The following is a 19,127-nucleotide window of genomic DNA, read 5'->3' as shown; positions in this document are numbered from 1 at the left end:
ATGAGTTTATAATATTGTGTTTGATCACTTGCACAAGAGCTCCAAGGCATTATTTTGGGATATTTCACTTATAGCCAATGACATTGGTCTAGTAGACAGTAATTGGAAACTGAAAATAAAATTCTGATATCATTTATAATATTGAGGTTCAAATCCCACTGCTCTAGATATAACAAAAACATAAACATAAAAGGGATATACTTGAAGGAATTTTAATACAACATAAAAGGGAAATTCATAAGCAGCTAAACCTACAAGGAATTTTCGGGTTGTAACCGATGCATTTATATCCTTGAATTATACCATAATGGATCTATGATCAGGAGTGTTTAAAAAAATCAAAAAACCGATTAAACCGAGAAAATCAGAAAAAAATAATCGAAAAAACCAAACCATGAAAAAAATCAATTAAACAATTAAAATTTTAAAAAAACCAACCGATTCGGTTCGGTTTCGGTTTTTTAAGCCTGGAACCGAAAAAACCGAACCGAACCAAAAAATCAGAAAAAAACCGAAAAAACTGAGCCAAACCAAAAAAACCGAGCCAAACTGGTTTTAACCAGTTTTTGCTCTACAAAACTGAACCGAACGAAAACCGGCCGATTTGAACTGGTTTCGGTTTGGTTCCAGTTTTTTTTAAAAAAAAAATTCAGTTTGGTTATTTTTTTTGATAAAAACCGAACCGAACTAAAAATGAACATCCCTGTATTATAGCATAAAAACAAAAAACAAAACTTGCCCGTGCAAAATTGCCTTTCAGCATTGAACTTCTTTCGCAACCAGAACGGAAAAGAATCACGAAAAATATGAGTTCATTAATTATTGCATTAAAAGATATGCGTTATATGAAATAAACATAAATAAATAAAAGGCCTACGTGTTTATAGCTAGTTCTGCTTGCCGACACTTGCAAAATAGGGGAAATCAGCTTGTAATAAAATGCAAAGGCACAGCATGTTCTTAAAGCACTGTCCTAGAAATACCCCTGCTATTCAATGGCATCTTCACATCTCATGTGCTTAATCCTAGGCTGCCCTTTTAATCATGTGAAAAAATAAAAAAGGTAAACACAGCATGGCGAGAGAGAGAGAGAGAGAGACCGCAGTGCGTGATACAAAAATCGTCAAAAGTAGCAATTACCTAACAAACAGCCGGTCGTCTTCATAGTTGGAATTTCCAGATTCACGGACCAAAAACATTGACCACGACTCAATTACAAGTGAAAATGACCGAAAGCTTGTTGAACATGATCATCAAAACAAATCACATGCTTAACAAAAATATATTAAATGGTTGTAAATTAAGCTTAACAATGCAATGCAATGGTGGAAGGATGAGGAACAATAATTATTAATTATAGCCCACTATTTCTTTATTGAAAAGAAACTTAGTAATTAATTTGAACATTTACAACCCTCAAAGCCTTAATTTGAGGTTAATGGAATAATAGTTTAGGAAACAAGAGTGTAAACTTCAGCTTCAATCTCTTCTCTCATCTTTCTCCTCTTCCATGTATGTATATATATAAACAAATAGATTTATATTATTAGAAGCACATACACTCGTCTCTTGCCTTGTTTCTCTCATAATTCATGGAGAAAACAACACTATTTCTTGGATCTTCCCTGAGTTTCTTTGTTTCTATAACCCAAAATTGAAGGGAAAGGAAAGCTATACTGCATGTACATGTAGTTTAAACCCCATATTACCTTTTTTTTTTGCACCCTCAAAATTTGCGTGGCCTTTCCTTGCTTTACCTATTGCCTCTTCTGCGTTTGCTGCTTCTTTTTCTCGTTTACTAAAAGCTCCGCATAGAGAATCTCATTCCATGCATCCGGCACACCGGGAAGACACCAATGGCTGCAGTCTTGGAAAAGCAATGGTGATTTCCTTTCCACGGGAGACAAGTTCTGCTTCCTGTACACTGAAGGGTGACCATCCTTCCGGAAATCGGTCATTTGTGTGACATTTAGGTATCTGACATGGGTTTTCATATTTCTCAGCACTTTCTCAAGAACCAGCATCTTTGGTGGATACTCCCTAAGGTATGTAACATTTTTTATGGGCTCAACCTCGCTGTCACATTGCCCACCAGAATTCCATTGTCCACCACTGCATAAAGACAGATGCGAGAAGTTTTAAATAATTGCTCCAAAGCTGTAAAAGTACTGAATATTAACAAATATAAAGAGATCACGAAACAGTTCATTCCTGTCATAATTCCAAGATCAACCTATAGTTCCTTATTTTAAAGTCTTAGCTTGAGCAAGATAACAAAAATTGCTTCACCATCACTCCCTCAAAAGTGAAAAGTGGAATCAAATCAAATACCAAGGGAGAAGAGTGCAAAGAAATCTTCCACTAACAAATAAAATATTATTTGATTCATTTTACCTGAAATGGGAAGCAGAATATCCTCTAAAGAGCACCAGAGATTTCATAGGATTTACATTTGCATCAACCCATCTGGCCCATGTTGTCAAAGCTTTTCGAAAGGCCTCCAGAACATTCAACTCATCATACACATGACTCCCTTCTTGGTAATAATCTTTCCTGCAAATACAAGATGGTAGTTTAGTATCCCTCCAGATATTTTCGGATTTTCAAGACACCAGTCACTGGAAAAACAATCTAAGTGATTACGAACTCACCCTTTGGAAGTTTTATCATGCGTCCACCAGTGTCCAGTATTGAAGACGATGACATCTGCACCTTTATATTGACTAGAAGACCGCCCCACCAAATCAAGCCGAAGTGTCTCCTTCTTTGATCCATCTTTTTCAGGCAATTCCCATTCTTGAACTAAGAAAGGCGATACAAAGAACTCAACTGTGCAGTTATAATCCTACCATTCATTCAACGAGAAATTTCACTAAGTTAGGAATATGCTTAACAAATCCACAAGAATTATAGCTGCAAAGATTGAGTGGATGGAATTTGATAACCTACTTTGAATAGAAAAGAGTATGAAGCTTCCCCTCGAAAATGGACCCTTCCATTCACTTCAAAAACCTTGCTTTGATCTTTCACTGAGCTTTTTAGAATACAAACCAGAGATTCCCACATATTCCTGTTCAGGGAATCACCGACGAAAACAAGCCGCTTTCCTCTCAACATGTCCAGCATATGACCAGGATTCAACCTAAGCAAAACAATTCAGATTAACAAAACTAAGGTAAGAAGAAGAAGAGGCCACAAATTTAATTGATTGGTCAATTTCAATTAATTCGTAGGCTAAAATACAATTTTTTTTCCTACGCATTAAATGAACAGGAGGAGAAAATCTCCAAATCAGGAAGCAGAAATTGATCTGATCAGTAGATTACTAACAGACTAAAACTAAATGGATCAACAATTAAAAGATCACTAATCTCAATACAAAGAGAGCCCAAACTATAAATTCATAGATAAGTTTGATTTTCTAAGATCAAAAACCCAAATCAGAAAACTTTCCCTGATAAAAATAACAGGAAACTTCAAAAAACCATTTTATAACGTACCTTGGTAAAGTGCACCCTTGAGGCCTCCATTTATATTTCTGGTAGTCTTTGTCAGGTCTGCCATTAAGTATACAATTAAACTGCTCATCAATCAATGAACAAGACCCAGGTCTGTAAAGTGGATATGAATCATCTTTAACCCATTTCCCATCAAAAAAATCGCAATTCACCAGATCATCAATCCCCTGCTTCACATCCACCCCTGAATCAGTCTCATTGCTCTGTTTGGTCACATTACTTTGTTTCTTCAAATGTGAAGCAGTGAAATTCGATGCCACACTCTTGACATCTCCTTTCTCTTGATCCCCGGAATTTTTCTTCACGAAAGGGCCTGACTTTGTGGGGGTATTTTCACTTTGATTTGCTGCTAATTGGGTTGTACTTGGGACTGCAACTGTGGTTTGATTTGGCTTTAAGACTTGACCTTCATTAGAATTCGGTGCGGTTTGAGTTTGATTATTTGCAAAGTCCGGCTCTTTAATGACAAATGAAGAATTTGCGGTCTGGTGTGGTTGCAAAACCGTGCTTGGAGTGAGGTTTTTTGCACTTGGTGGGACTTTAGCTTCTGCCTTGGTATTGGGTGGCTGAGACAAGGTGTTATTAATTCTGGTGGTGTTTTGTGAAGGCAATGAAGAGGAATCGTGGCCTTGCCCTCGTGGGGTGGTGGTTGCTGTAGGTGTGTTGTTGGGTAATAAGTAAGAGAAAATAGAAGAATCAGGAGAAGCAGTACTAGTGCTAGCACTGCTACTGAAAATATTAGTGAACCAAGGAGAAGATGAGTTTGGAGAAGGACTAAATGCCAAGAAAATGGTGAAAGCAACAAAAGCAAGCATGAACCCATACGCAAAAGTCACAGTTGTCCTTGTTTTAAGAAGAGAAGATAGGTTCTTCATATCTGTAATGATGTTTCCTCCATTAGTAGAAGAAAGGTGCTTGCTGGCTGTTGTATCAGCCATGGAAAGAAAAGACTGAACACTCTTATCTTCTTCCTATGCCGTTTCTCTCTAAGAAATAAGAAGGAAAATGGAATTGGTACCGATACTGGTTTAGAGAGAGAGAGAGCTGTGTGGTTTTCGAAGTCTAAAGTGAAGGCTGTTACTGTTAGAAAGAGAGAGACTTCTATCGTATGTAGTTTGACAAGAAGAAGACACGATCGTCGTTAAAATTGTCAAGAGATAGGATTAAGGAAATATTTTGACTGCCATAGACATGGTTTCAAGGAATATTAGCATCAAATGCCACTGCTTTTTCACTGCTTGTCATGTGACATGGTAGGTAGAGTATTTTAGGTGGTGGAGATGACAATTGCCGCCACTCATCCCTCCATCCTCGCCACCTTTTTTGCCATACTTTGGTTGTATCTAGTGTTTTACCTTGAATTTATCTTTTTGCTAGAGGAGATGAGTTTTATATATTTTAAAAAAAATTAAAATTGTCATTATCACATCTCATGATGATGATGGTATGTTTGAATTTTTTTTTGTTAGTTAGTGGTTCTCATCAATTGAAAATTTGGAATTGCGTTTTAATGTTTCTAAAAAAATAATAAAAAATATATATTTTTTATATTTTTAAATTGTTTTAATACATTAATATTAAAAAAATTAAAAATTTATTATTTTAATTTATTTTCAAATAAAAAATATTTTAAAAATAAACCATCATACCCCAGCAATAAATACTACACAGGACATTTCACAATCCTGTGAGAAACTCTTTAATGGACGGGGGCCGGCATGCTTGTTTCCAAATCAATCCTTTTCTCAAAAATTCTACGCCTATATGATTATTTTTGTACATTTAATTAATTGCATTTATTTCATATCTATGCTAACAATATTACAAACTTCTATAATTTCATGAATTTGTAGAAAAAATAAATCAAATTCAAGTGGTAGCTAAAGATATTCGATTTCTTTTGACATTTCATGTTTGAAATTTAAAATTAATATCTATAAAAAAATTGAATACATCAATTTGATATGAGATACATAATTAAAATAGATAAAAAATAGATTTAGGTTTGATTAATATATAAATTTAAAAAATATCCATTGTTATTAAATTAAAAATAATAAAAACTAGCCAGATTGAGTAAATATAAAAAAAATAACATAGTAATAAATTTTATAAAAATCCAAAGAATGTAGCAGCTACGTATAAAGGAAGTGGCAGAAGATGTAATATGCGACCCACTTGCTAAATTAGGGATACCCTTAAAAATTCCGCTTCACATCATTCAGTTGTTTTTCCACTACTTACCGCTTCACTTTAAACGCGCTTCAATCGTGTGGGACCGTAAGCGACAGCCTCCGTTTCCTAAAGTACACTAAATACCGTACGTGTCAACGATCTTGATGTGAGATTCAAGATCTACGGCCATGATTGAAGCAACACCATCTCGATATTGCAGTAGGGAGTTGTCGGTGAGTGAATGTGTGGCTGTGGCGTTATGTGATTGGCTGGACCCATCAAAAACAATATAAAATCGGCAAAGAGGAAAATCCAACTGTAATTTGTGTTGGTGCTTGCCAATTGTTTTATTTTCATGACATTGTCGTTTTGGGCCTGCAGTTGTCTTCTTGTTTATGACAATAATAATTGTTTTTTATTTAAAAATATTTTTTATTTTTTAAAATTTATTAACAATTTAGAAATGGCATCTTTCATTTCTTTTTGTTTTTTCCAATTTCCAATATTTTTTTCAGCTGGGTATTGATCAAGTAAATTCACCAATGTACACAAAAAAGAAAAAAGAATTTTGTTTATTATAATCCCTTTTCATATTTAATTTCTTTTATTCAAGAGCTAATAAAAAAAAATTATTTTCATTAGGTAATAATGTAATATACATAAATATGAACATCGGAAGATGTGCTGAGTTTCTTTTTCTTTCTTTCTTTTTTTATTTAATTTGAATTAAAATAATATCTACAATTTGATGGAAAGAAAATAAAAGGAAGGTGATTGCGGTAGTTTTTTAAAATGTTTTTTATTTAGAAATATATCAAAATATTATTTTTATTTTTTAAAAAATTAGTTTTAGATCAGCGCATCAAAATAATCTAAAAATACTAAAAAATATTAATTTAAAGTAAGAAAAAAATAAAAAAAATTAAATTTTTTAAAAATATTTTTGAAACGCAAAAACAAACATCGAGTATAAAATCAATTATGATCATTTGTACCTAAAAAATCAAGAAATAGACCAACCAAGCAAGAAAGAAATAATTATCAAGATCAACACTTAATTACTCTAAAAAAAACACCTTAGAAGAGGAGAGTTGATTGCTTGTGAAAAGGAAGGGATAATATTAATAGTTAGTGTCGAGAGAAATGTGGATTACAGCATGATATTTGCTCGAATTTTCAAAGGCCGCAGCACGGGACATCTACTTGCTACCAACCATCATATATGATCATTGTAAGCTCAAGGTGTTTGTTTGACTTCTTGCATTCATGCCTGCCCATTTGTTTGACTCCAAGAAATCGAGCAGTGTTAAAAGACCAAAAGGATTAAATAAATAATTAAGAAAATAAAAAAAGTTTGGTCTCCTTTGAAAACGGTAGCAAATTCTTTTCGACTTGCTCCATAGTTAGATATGCTTGCATTATATACGCACTCGAGACCTTGTTCAATGGATTGGTATCCTAGGATGTCAACTCTTTTTTTATGCTTACTCACCGACCTCAGACGGTCTTTTTTTTGCTATTTAATCCTTTTTTTTAATAGTTTTGATGTATTCTTATTAATATTATTTTCAATCATCAATTTTTTTCTAATTTTTTATATATTTTTAAAATTATTTTTAAATACAATTCAAGCTAGAGGTGAGCAAAAAAACTAAAAACTGAGAAAACTGAAAAAAAATAACTGAAAAAACTGAACCGTGAAAAAAACCGATTAAACCAATTAAATTTTTGAAAAAACCAGCCGGTTCGATTTGGTTTTGGTTTTATAAGCCTAAAACCAAAAAAATAATTCAAATGATTCAAATGATTTAAAATAAACAAAATAAAAAATAATTAAAAGAAATAAAACTAAGATAAAAAAAACCCAAACTTTTATTTATAATTTAAAAAATACTGGTTTGAATACAATTTATTAGGTTCCCAGTTGACATGTATTAGTAATAATAAGAAATAAATCATTATTGATATTCAACTAATTAGTTATAATTGGTCTATCTCAAATTTTTCTAGTCTATTTTAATAGTATTCTTAAATTATTATTATTTTTTTATAAAAATTTAAATTCCTCTAAATTTACTGAAATTTGCAAATTAATAGTAAAATTGACAATTTATGAAACATGCTCATTAAATCAGCCAAAATTTATTTCATTAAAAAACAGTTAAGTTATAAAATCAAATTCAATTTCATTAAATGACAAACAAATATAATTTTTAAATTTTTAAACAAACCCTAACATGTACAAATCATACAACAAATTTCTATTAAAAAAAACTATAAAAAATAAACACACAAACAAACTATATATATTACCTCAAAATGCCAAAAAAATAACATTTAAAAAATGGATTAAAATAAAAAAATGGTTAGTTTTGCTTATTTGATGTGGTGAATCTTAAAACAAATTGAACCAGAATAAGAATGCTGACAAACTAAGAGTTGGAGTGGCCGGATTTGTAATGATGAAATCTTGATTTGTAATAAAATACAAGGATGTTGTGTGTTGTTTTTTATATAATAAAAAAATAGAAAAAGAAAAAGAAGAAATAAGAAAGGGAAGAAGGGAGGTAGCTTGGCAGTTTATAATTTAAATATTACTAATGTATTTAATGTCATATCATTTTTCTTTTCTTTTTTTATTTATTTATTTCTAATTGTAATTCTCTTGATATTCCTCACTGAAAACTTTTCATCAATAATATATAAAAAGAGAAATATAGAAGAAATATTTCATTGGTAAACGAAGAGACTGTGTTAAAATTGAAATTGAAAACCACTTCCTTTCCTCTCAAATTTTCCAGTAACAGGCTGTGACAATTTTTAAAGTTGACTCAATTGACTAGGCTGTATAGTCGATATATATATATATATATATATATATATATATATATATATATATATATATATAAAATCAAAGATCAACATGGGAGTCTGCCAAATTTGAATTAACACAGTGCCAACTTATTATTTTATAAGATGGGGAGAAAATCCTTACATAAATCAGCGTGGAGTGGCTGGACTTGTATGCATCAGCATTAATTCGAGGTCCAAACGCGTCAGCCTCGTTAAAAGGGGGGCTAGCACTATTCTGTCGGTGATTAAACCGTCGCTGTGTTTTCTTTTTTTGAAAGACTTCCACGTTTGTTTGTTTTTTTATTTTGTATATATAAATATTTGGGTTAGTTTAGTTGTATATTAATTAATTTCATAAGTTTTAAAATTAATAATTATATTAATTTCTAATAATTTTTAAAAATTTTAAATTTATAATTATTAAAAAATAAACTTAATATCTGACGAACTAATCCATACTCTAATATTGTTTTTGTTCATTTTCTTGCCCTCACAAGCGGAAAAGAAAGTTAGGAGCATGCATGGGCATGATATACTCAATGGCTAGGTAAAATATTTTTTATAATGTTCAATGTTATTACACAGCTATATATATATATATATATATATATATATATATATATATATATATATATTAGAGAATAATATAAATTATATCTTTGATCTTACCTAACAGCTTAAACTTTTGAGTTGAGGTGGTTCTTTAACATGGTAGCATAGCCTTGATGACCAAGTGGTCACGAGTTCGAATCTCATCATCCCTATTTATTTGATAAAAATTAAGCACAAGGTAATATGAGTCTGTGCAAGTTTCAAGCCCAAAGGGTTTTCACTCCAGGAAATGTGTTAGAGAATAATATAAATTATATCTTGGAACCTTACCTAACATCTTAAGTTTTTGGGTTGAGATGTATATATTGAGAATGCAATACTCTGGATTAATGACAAGATTTGTTGGATAATTAGTATGGTAACTCACTCATACATTACGCTAATAAATGTATGATACATAGATGAATTTATATATGAATACATCCATTCACCAGCATGTGATGTCATTAATTAGCACTAGCTTCCGTTTGCTTTATATTAAATAGTGAAATCATAGTTGTCCTTTATTTTGCGTGCGTCAACTTATGGGTAATTGCCTGGCAAAATCAACAAGTAGAGAGGACGAGGGGTTCGGATTTGAACAAACGTAGAAATATTCGGATTATAACAAAAGTTCATTTTCAAGATGGATGAATCAATCCCCTTGCAGGCATGGCTTGTAGCAGTTGCTGATACCGATGCTTGGCTGAGTGGTTGAAAATACAGCAGAAAATTAGCAGAGCTGACGACGAGCTAAGAGCACAGGTTCTCGTAGGAGGAATTTTACTTCATGGAACTTTCATTTCAATATGAGTTGGATTATGCTATGTGTTGAGTACTGTGCAAGGATGCCTAATAAAAGGCCCATCCTGGTTTTATAAAGGCCGAAAAGAAGAAGAAAACAAAATAACTCAATTATTCAAAACTCAACCACTCGTTGAAATTCAATGCGGGGGTATATTTGCATTTCAGCAAATTCACTCGAATTATTCAAAACAAAAAACCCTAGAGGACTTTTTTCTATGCAAGTTCAAGAAAATAATTTATTTTTCATGTTTTAATTTATATATTAAAACAAAATTGGATCATAGAAGTTAAGGACGTTCAAGTAAAATCATAAACGAAATTAATGTGCATTTCAAATGTTTGGGGTTAATTTAGCATCGATGATGATAGATGGAGACCTAGCCGTAGTCAAAACTATCCTTAAGACCTTCAAATTCCTTCAAAAATCACTTTAATGATATATATAATTTGTTATAAAAACTATTTATAATTTCATGAATGATTCATGAGGTCAAGCACTTTGTATAACAAAATATTTTTTAATTAAAAATATATAAAAACATGAAATTAATATTTTCAGAAACTTCCGTGATTGTTTGGTGGAATTAAGATATTAACCCCACCATCTCGAAACAAGAGGAAACTAAACACAAAGTGACAATATATACACGAGGTAGGGGGCTAAGTCATCTCATTTAAAATATCATCCAACCATTTTTGTCCACCGACTATTTTCGCACCTTAAGAACCAATCACCACGAACCTTTTGGCCATGGAAGAAGACAAACTGCACCTCCAATCTCCATGGGTTCTCTCGATAATGGGACTTTTCTTCAAGAATAATAGTTGGCTATGGACGACAAGCTACAAAGATCATAACATGATGCCCTTTTCTGTTCACATGTGTCTCTTGGAAATCTTGTTGGCTAAGCAAAGCTGTTCCTACAAGATCTGATTACAATTAAGAACCTGTTTAACGCCAAATCCAAGAATTAAAATATTTACTTACTGGAAAACCAATGAATAGAGACAATTAGATTCTTCACGATCCATATTCCGGATTGTTTTTTCTCGTTTAATATAGTTTTTTTCTGAATTTTAAACCACAATTTTCAATAAAATAAAATAAAATAAAAAAGCAGCCTTCGAGGCCCTACCGATCGATACAAATAAACAATGATAAAATGTTCAGCTGTTAATTATGAAACCAAATAAAGATTCCGCATAGGATATGTTTAGTATAATACATGCTCTTTAATTAATTAGTAAGAAAAAAAAAGGTGAGGAGGCCGATGTGATCCGACTCATGGAGTATTGTGCCTCAGGTTTTGCCAAATTTAAGGCAATCGTATGCCTGCCTCGTACTAAACAATAAACTTTGCTATCCTCCCACCCCCTAAATAAGTCCTTTTAATTAGCAGCCGTAAATTAAATGTTCGTTCAAAAGTCAAAATATAATAAATACTCTATTTTGCTTTTTTACCCTTCATCATATTCTGAATTTACTTAAGATGAAGATACAAAGACATGATTACAAGTAGGAATGAGAAGACAAAACAATTAATAAATTTTAATTACTCTTTTATAAATTGTGCATTATAACATCTCATGTTTAGATCATGGTACAATTTTTTGGATTATAGTCTTTGTTTTGTTTGGAAGTTAAAAAATATTTTTATAAAAGTTTGAAATTTTTTTTTTTGTGTTTTTAAATTGTTTTAAAGTATTGATATTAAAAATATTTTTTAAAAAAATATTCTTTTAATATATTTTAAAGTAAAATATATTTTAAAAAATATCCGCTACGGGTTTTTCGAATAATAACTTTTGAATCAATCTATGTATTAAGAAAATACTTGGGAGAGGGATAGATCAGCACATAGCTAATTGCAGCTCGATCGATCTAATCTTAGTTTTCATGTGTTTAAACGGTCTTGAAATCGAAAATCTTTATGACATATATTGAGAGTATGAATGGCACAATTTTTGCTTTCTTAAATTTGTAATGTTATATATCTCGGCATTATATATTATAAAGACATTGGATGAAACAATTACAATTATATATGTCTATATATAACACGTACGCATAACAAATTGTTTTTCTAGATGGATCGATTTGTGATGTAAGAGACCGAGTTTCTCTCACTTACAGTTCTAGACAGATATTGCACATGGAATGTTGAGCTGAATGTAGCAATTCCTTGTCACCTCTCTGCTTCTTCGATCAGCTAGTCTCTCCACGAGTCCACGTGAATGGATCCCACATAGGGATCTTCTTCTTCTTTTTGGCCATCTCATGAAGGGATACACCCAAACAAAAAGTGTGCCTCAAGAGCATCAAAATCAAACAGTGAAAGGAATGTTAAAGGAAATTGCTTGTTGTCTTGTTTGTAGATGGATATGGCTCCACAGACGGTTTCAAGATCGATGGTAGAAAACGTTGTTTCCTCGAGAGTTATTATTCTTTTGCGTTGCGCGTGCATGAGTGTTGACAGAGATGCCATGATGTGAAGGTAATACAGCCAGGAGTGAGTTACAAGCATGAATTCGGGATCATTATCGTACTGAACTGAGTTTTATCGCATGCTGGGGCTCGCAGTACTTCAATAAATCATATCCTCGATCCCTCTCTCAATCTTAAACTAATCACATTCTTGATCTCGACTTGTTAATGCGACTTTTTCCCCTCCTAGTGCTGTTCATGAAGGAGTCAAGAGGCCAGCTAGTAGAGAGTCCATGAAGCATTTTCGGGCCCAGTGGTAGTTTCTTAATGCTGTTCTCCACTCCATCCCCATGTGATCAACTCGAAAGAATACAAAGCAAAAATAACTTCTTCTTTTTTATTAAGAAAGCATGCATTAAGTAGTAACCTAAGCAAGTTAGTCACACGACCAATTTATTAAAGTGATCGGAACATGTTTCCTGGTGCGAAGCTAACAATAGATACCATTTTGACCTTATTAAAGTCACCTGTCAGAGAATTACTTGATCAAATAAAGTAAAACTTACCTTAGCCACTTGGAAACTTTTGTTTTTTCTTGCTTAACGTTGCCTCTTGGAACTAGGAAGCTGAATTTCGTTTCATCCTGATTTCTTCATTAGTGCAAGAAGACATCAGCATAATATATTAGGACTGATGAAATGGTTTAAGTTGGTTTTTATAGAAGAGAGAAAAGCTTTATGAGATTGTATGCGTATGTGAGTATATATAGGTTATATGACAACATTTGGGATTGAAAATAAAAGAAAGAAGATCCTTACCTTCAAGGCTAAAGGTTGTTTACGTGACCTTGATGTGTCCTACCAAAGGCAAAAGTGGTTATTCACTTGCTATTTATGGTTTTGAACTATTCGAGGGTAAGAGCTTAATTAGAAATTATAAAGGCTCAATATAAAAGCTATTCCCATTCTGGGTTTATAAATTGTGCACTATTGATGATCATTATTGGACCAATCCCTAGATTAATATGTGTATGAGAAACATGCTCACATTTGATGCATGTATATTTTTTCTTCTTAATGGGTGGTTAATAGATTAAATTTGAGTAGGAGTTAGTGCATTTAGGTATACCCACCCGAGAATGTTAATATGTTAGACCCCAAAGACATCCATAGCTTCAATTCGAAGGTGCCATGCTTTGGACTCATTGAGTCATCTAGGCTTCCAAAGACCAAATCGATGACACTTGCTCTAATGACATATTGGACCTCAAAGGTAACCCTAGACCTAACTTCAAACTTATAGTAATACGATCCTGATTTAGGTCACAGGTATTTGAGTGAGTTTTAGGATCCATCATGAATTTGGATCCATATCTACCTGGGTCCAATTACGAGCAAGCAAGCATGGTCGTATCTAGGAGTATAAATCTCAAGTTCATCAGAGAGTCTCTTTCAACATGATCTAACAACCTAATTTATGGATAACAACTTTGAAAACAAGGAGACAACACATGATTATTCAAAATTAACAAAAAAAAACTAAGAGGTGTGACATTTTTACTGTATACAAGTTTACTGTGTAAACTCTCACGTCTCACTCTAGATTAGAGCAATGCCACTTTTTAATTTTATTTTTTTATTTTGATCATCTATTTTTTTCTATTTGATTTGATCATTTTGTGGTCAGATTGGTGACCAATTGATCCCAATTTATAAAGGAAGAACAATATTCAAAGGGATAGGACCAAAGTGAAAAACACGATGGCAATTTCAAATTGGCATAAAAAGTTAACTTTGATCCTTCTACTTTCCAATTAATATATTTCCAATCCCTTAGATTTATAAAATTTACTTTTGGTATATAAATTTTTTATATCTCATTTGTTAATCCTTGAGTTTGAAAGAGAAGAGAAAGAATCACTAGATTATAGTGGAAGAGAGTGAAACACATCGATTGACACTAATTTCGATCACTAAAAATGTTGATCATGGTGTCAACGAGTTTCACTTGATTAGAGAAGTTTCAATATAGCGTTCTTTAGCATTCAATTTTTCTAAGATAGTAGATCTGTACCCGTGAAGTTATTTGAATTCAGGTTGGTTTTTGTTTATTTATTAAATGCTATTTTAAAGCCATAAACAAGTTTAGTAAGGCTTTTATGTTGTTTTTTAAGTTATCTCGGATGAAAATGGGTTTAAAATGAGTTTTTGAGTCAGTTGCAGGTGAAAGCCTAACTTTCAAGTGGCTGGAATTGAACTAGAGACAACATGTTGTCTATTTAAAAAACTTTCATTGATAATATTTAGTTAATTTAATCCTTCATATCAACAACAAGAAACTCGCCTCGCTCAGTTGGTAGAGTGCAAAGCTCATAATCTTGATGAATATTTATATTTCATAAAAAAAAACACTTCTTTTTTTTTCTTTTTTTTTTCAAAAAATAAAAAGGAAGGTCGGCCTAGCATATAGGCCTTGCCTCTTTTATAGTCTAGGGGTGTTTGCACACGTGGGCCCTCAAACCTAACCTATTTTGCCATTTACTTAGTTTTTTTTATTTTAATTTAGTACATTAATTAAAATTTTATTTGAAATTTTTTCTTTGAATGCCATCTAGTATTTTGTGTTTTTTTTTTACTACGGTCATAACCTTTTTTATTACATTAATTGATGGTTTTTTGTATAACCCTGCATGATTTTTTTTAAAAAAAAAATATTCGATTGATTTCTTATGTATATTATCGCATAATTAAATAAAAAATAGTTTTTTAAAAAATAAATTTGTTAGACCCAGCTATTTCATGTGTTTGACAAGTTAATCCGAGTTAATTCAAGATGTCATTGTCTCAATATTTAAAAAATAATGTTGTGATGTTGTTATCTTGAATCTTTTCAAATCAAATCAGGTTTTTGCTAGGTTGATTGTGTCATGTTTTAACTCGCTTGGTCAATCAGGTCATATAAAGTTAACTTTAATCTGGTTTAGTTTAAAACTCCAACCAAACATGGATCCAACCCAACAAATCATTAGTTTTAATTGAAACTCATTGTAACAATATTAGCATTGCTTGTATAGACTTTATTTCATTAGAATTTAACTTTTGATTGGATATTTTAATTTACATTTGTTTCTCATCTTCACGATATATTATTTAGTTAATGTTAAAATTCTTTTTAATATTTATAAGCGCATAGAATTCTCAATCTATTTTACGAAACATATGCATCAAATTTTGCCTTCACGAATAATCTTTTTTTTTTCCTATGAGAAAATACATTAATAACTATTGGGTATTGAATAATTACTATTTGATTCCAATCCCATTTTACTACTTTTTTTTTTAGTTCAATAATAGAGGTTATTGTATCATTTTGCATGTCAATCGGAATGGAATTTTTCCTTTAAGGGATCTTAATAATACAGTCTCATTATAGGTTTGGTACGTCCTGGAGAATATATTTCACTATATTTTAACCCAATATTCAAAGTTTAGAGCACATAAAATAAAAAGTAGAGAACAAACTTTTTTTTAATTATCAATTCTAGTTCTTAATTATAATTATATATTCCTTACGAAGCTTGAAAATCCGATTTCCCTAAATTGCTTCAGGGGCATTGATGCTTCAATTGTTTTTTATTTTATTTTTTTTGCTGTTCATTAAAATAAGGGATAAATTATGCTCTGTCAAACTTTTGATAAAGAATATTACATCTTCCATAACCCCACACATCAAAAGAAACTCTGCAGCACATGCATTACATCTAAAGCTTAAAATATTTTGATAAATAAGACCAATCGTATATTGATATATATATATACTGATTCTACAAAATGTTATGAACCTGGCTTGAATGATCTTAGACTGTATGCTGCGCAAGCAGACCACCCATCAATGAACGAACCCTTGAGGCTGAGCGGTGGTGCAGTTCACCGATAAGGGCTCTCAAATCCTAGGTTTATTTGCAAACAAAATCTGTTGCCTTGAGAGGTTTCCGTTATGGAGCGGCTCGAGTCATGATTGGACATTAAACTTTTACGCCCAAAATTTGGCATTTGGTCCACGCTCCATAACACCCTAGGCTGCTGCTCTTATAGCCACCATGTAGCTACTAGACTGCTTTGGCTTCAGTGCCTCTCCATGTTCCATTCACCCACGCACACACTTGCATCCGTACATCATCAAACTCCCCAATAATTGGACAGTCATGAGCACGCACCAGGCAACAGCGTGGCTCGTTTCTTTTTCCACAAAAATCAACCGTACCCAAGGAACCGCGTGCTAGGTGTGGCTCTCTGCCTGTGCGATTATGCACCCAAGCATTAAAAAGCCTTGTACAATAACGAAGCACAGAAAACCCAGAGGTTATTTCCAAGGAGATGCGTGGGTGATCAGGTAGGGTTTTTGTTCTTTTCCAAGAAATCCCAACCTGCAAAAATCAAGCGATTACATGAGTCAATGAAATGAGGATCAAGAAACAATGGAGGGATGACCCTCATTATCATGCTTATTCTACACCACCTCCACCACCACCACCAGATCGTGTATCATCAACAGTAGACCAGGCGCCAACTGATGATCCTCTTTTGAATGGTATTATCAGAAGAGCATCTTTTATAAATTCACAAGAACCACATGACCGCTACCGTATCAGCCCACCATATGTCGATGATACCAATAAGTTAAGTCCCCATTCTTGTGTTTCTCATAATGCACAGCTCTATCTACCCAAAAATCAACGGTCCTTTGACCCACCACCTGTGATGAGGAGCACAATCAACGCCTCCATTTGCTCTAACCAGGTTCATCATCTGCAAATACTTTTCATTCCTTTTCTTTTGATTCTTGAAGCTCGAAAACTTATGTTGTATAAGCTTGGACATACCTCGCTTGTCTGATGTCTTTAGCTGGATGCTTTTGCAGAACCCAGAAATCTTAGCAGAAGAAAGAACCATTGAAGAGAAGAGGCTCGTTGCTGCAAATGCCCATCAGAGGTTTCTTTACTATCCTCAAAACAACACCAAAAAAAATAGCATTCCTTGTTGTATCTAATTAATCACCAAGCAGTTTAATTAAACCCCATGATTTTTTTCTTGCTTAAATTTATAATCCCATATCGTGTAATATTCGTTGTAAGTAAAGACTGCTTATTTATTTATTTATTTTTTAGCTTTCTTCATCTTACTTATCTGGTAATAATTAAAATGTGAAGATTTTCAAGAAACATTATTAATTATATGCATTTTGTTAATTAATTATCAGCTGTAACAGGTGTGTTTTTTTTTTTTTTTTTCTGTACCCAGTACTACTACAATGGATAACAACAGGCACAGCAGCAGCAGCAGCAGCAGTAGCGCAGACATATCAGCTGCAACTTCAGTTTCCTCGTCCTTACCTGGTTATGGTATGCATAACTGTCCATAACTACATGATATCATACCCCAGCTCTACCATAATATTATACTATAGACATACTTATGTGACATCGGTGATAAAACTATGTGCATATAGCTGTTATTATAACATTGATTTGGTTATTTGTTCATGTACTACAGGAAGCTGGTGTGAGGAAGAGAAAGTGTTCCCCTTAAAGAAAAGAAGGATTAGCTTGGAAAGATTCATAAGCACCCAAGAATCTAGAAAAGTGGACAAACAGAAGCGAAACAGGAAGATTGCCAAAATGTGGGCTCGCTCAGGAACTGAGGCTATCTATGGAGAAGAGAGGGACTACAATGAGGTTGAGATCAACAGTGATCAAGCAATAGAAGAGAATTTGATGACGAGGTGCACTAAGGTGAATGGGGCAGGATGGAGATGCAGCAAACGGAGGTTTGAAGGGTATTCTTTATGTAAGCACCACTTCAACATGCAAAGGATGTACAACAGCCGTCGTCCAAGATTTGGTGGCAGTAAGAAGAGGAAGAAGGTAATGATAAGCAGTATCCTTGACCGGACAATGCCTTTGCTTGATACATGAAAAACTTATTACTAATCAGGTTCTCACTCAGAGATCATGACAATGTATATAGTAGTTGAAGTAGGGTGTCATAAACAAGTGAACAAGAAAATTAGTTCTGGTGATAGACAAGTAATCATAGAATGTCTTGATATAGATGTCTTTTTGTCTCAGACATATGATCATGTTTCGGTGTCACAAGTGGAAAAGAAATACAGAAGTAATTTGCTTATTTTCCCGTGCCATCCATGTTTCTCTTTACAAGTTGGCATTTCCCTGGATCCAAATCAGACCAAGATTTTCTGTTGCCTGCCCAGACAAGGCGTACGAGGTGTTATTTGCCTCGATCAATTTTGTTCTCGTAAGGACCACAATTTTGTTGACCGATCGATCATTCATGGGTTCCATCTCTACGGAAGTTGGCCTACTAATAAACCGGGATAGTTTGTGCTTTAGTGATCAAAAGAGAAATGAATCTTATTTGATAATTCGAAGCCAGAAATGTTAGTTCATGGAGGAAGCGCACTTCTGCATCAACCTTTTTTGAAGACAGGTGGGCTCTCCATCCATGTAATAGAAAAAGGAAAAGGAAAATAGAAGGCCTGAGGTCCTCAAGATCCAGTGAACCGATATCTGGGTCAGACCAAAATAAATGGATATTTACCTGCCTTCTCTTCGAGACGGTAGCTCTTCATTTTCATTAAATAATTATTCTAGACAGAAAACATTTTGTGAATATAGATGAAGGAACCACACTGAGGATTTCAGAAATAGCATATTAAAAATCTAATTAAGAAAATGCTTA

The 19,127-nt window shown here is 32.9% G+C and overlaps 2 protein-coding genes across 2 annotated transcripts; one reads left to right on the top strand and one right to left on the bottom strand.

Moving 5' to 3' along the window:
• Window positions 1-1,347: 1,347 nt before the first annotated feature.
• On the bottom strand, window positions 1,348-4,636 carry LOC133677317 (protein trichome birefringence-like). Its single transcript, XM_062099266.1, has 5 exons — window positions 3,501-4,636; window positions 2,950-3,142; window positions 2,652-2,845; window positions 2,395-2,553; window positions 1,348-2,112 (listed from the first exon to the last, which is right to left on the bottom strand). Exons 1-5 carry the CDS (start codon window positions 4,454-4,456, stop codon window positions 1,758-1,760), a joined length of 1,857 nt encoding a protein of 618 aa, XP_061955250.1. The 5' UTR covers window positions 4,457-4,636; the 3' UTR covers window positions 1,348-1,757.
• An 11,590-nt stretch (window positions 4,637-16,226) lies between these two features.
• On the top strand, window positions 16,227-18,554 carry LOC133676456 (uncharacterized). The gene is made up of 4 exons (XM_062098097.1): window positions 16,227-17,168; window positions 17,290-17,360; window positions 17,670-17,770; window positions 17,922-18,554. Exons 1-4 carry the CDS (start codon window positions 16,830-16,832, stop codon window positions 18,341-18,343), a joined length of 933 nt encoding a protein of 310 aa, XP_061954081.1. The 5' UTR covers window positions 16,227-16,829; the 3' UTR covers window positions 18,344-18,554.
• The last annotated feature ends 573 nt before the right edge of the window (window positions 18,555-19,127 follow it).

Source organism: Populus nigra, chromosome 17, assembly GCF_951802175.1.
Source record: "Populus nigra chromosome 17, ddPopNigr1.1, whole genome shotgun sequence".
NCBI classification, from domain to species: Eukaryota; Viridiplantae; Streptophyta; class Magnoliopsida; order Malpighiales; family Salicaceae; genus Populus; species Populus nigra.
Note: the sequence above shows the minus strand (reverse complement) of the source record. Positions and strands in the feature narration are given on the sequence as shown.

What these genes read in the sequence shown, in the direction of transcription:
- LOC133677317 (XM_062099266.1), bottom strand. Translation starts at nt 4,456, where the DNA reads ATGGCTGATACAACAGCCAGCAAGCACCTTTCTTCTACTAATGGAGGA. An exon ending in CATGATAAAACTTCCAAAGG is followed by an intron (nt 2,554 to 2,651) that starts GTGAGTTCGTAA and finishes TTGTATTTGCAG; the next exon opens with GAAAGATTATTACCAAGAAG. An exon ending in TATTCTGCTTCCCATTTCAG is followed by an intron (nt 2,113 to 2,394) that starts GTAAAATGAATC and finishes GTCTTTATGCAG; the next exon opens with TGGTGGACAATGGAATTCTG.
- LOC133676456 (XM_062098097.1), top strand. Translation starts at nt 16,830, where the DNA reads ATGAGGATCAAGAAACAATGGAGGGATGACCCTCATTATCATGCTTAT. An exon ending in GCTGCAAATGCCCATCAGAG is followed by an intron (nt 17,361 to 17,669) that starts GTTTCTTTACTA and finishes TTCTGTACCCAG; the next exon opens with TACTACTACAATGGATAACA. An exon ending in CTCGTCCTTACCTGGTTATG is followed by an intron (nt 17,771 to 17,921) that starts GTATGCATAACT and finishes CATGTACTACAG; the next exon opens with GAAGCTGGTGTGAGGAAGAG.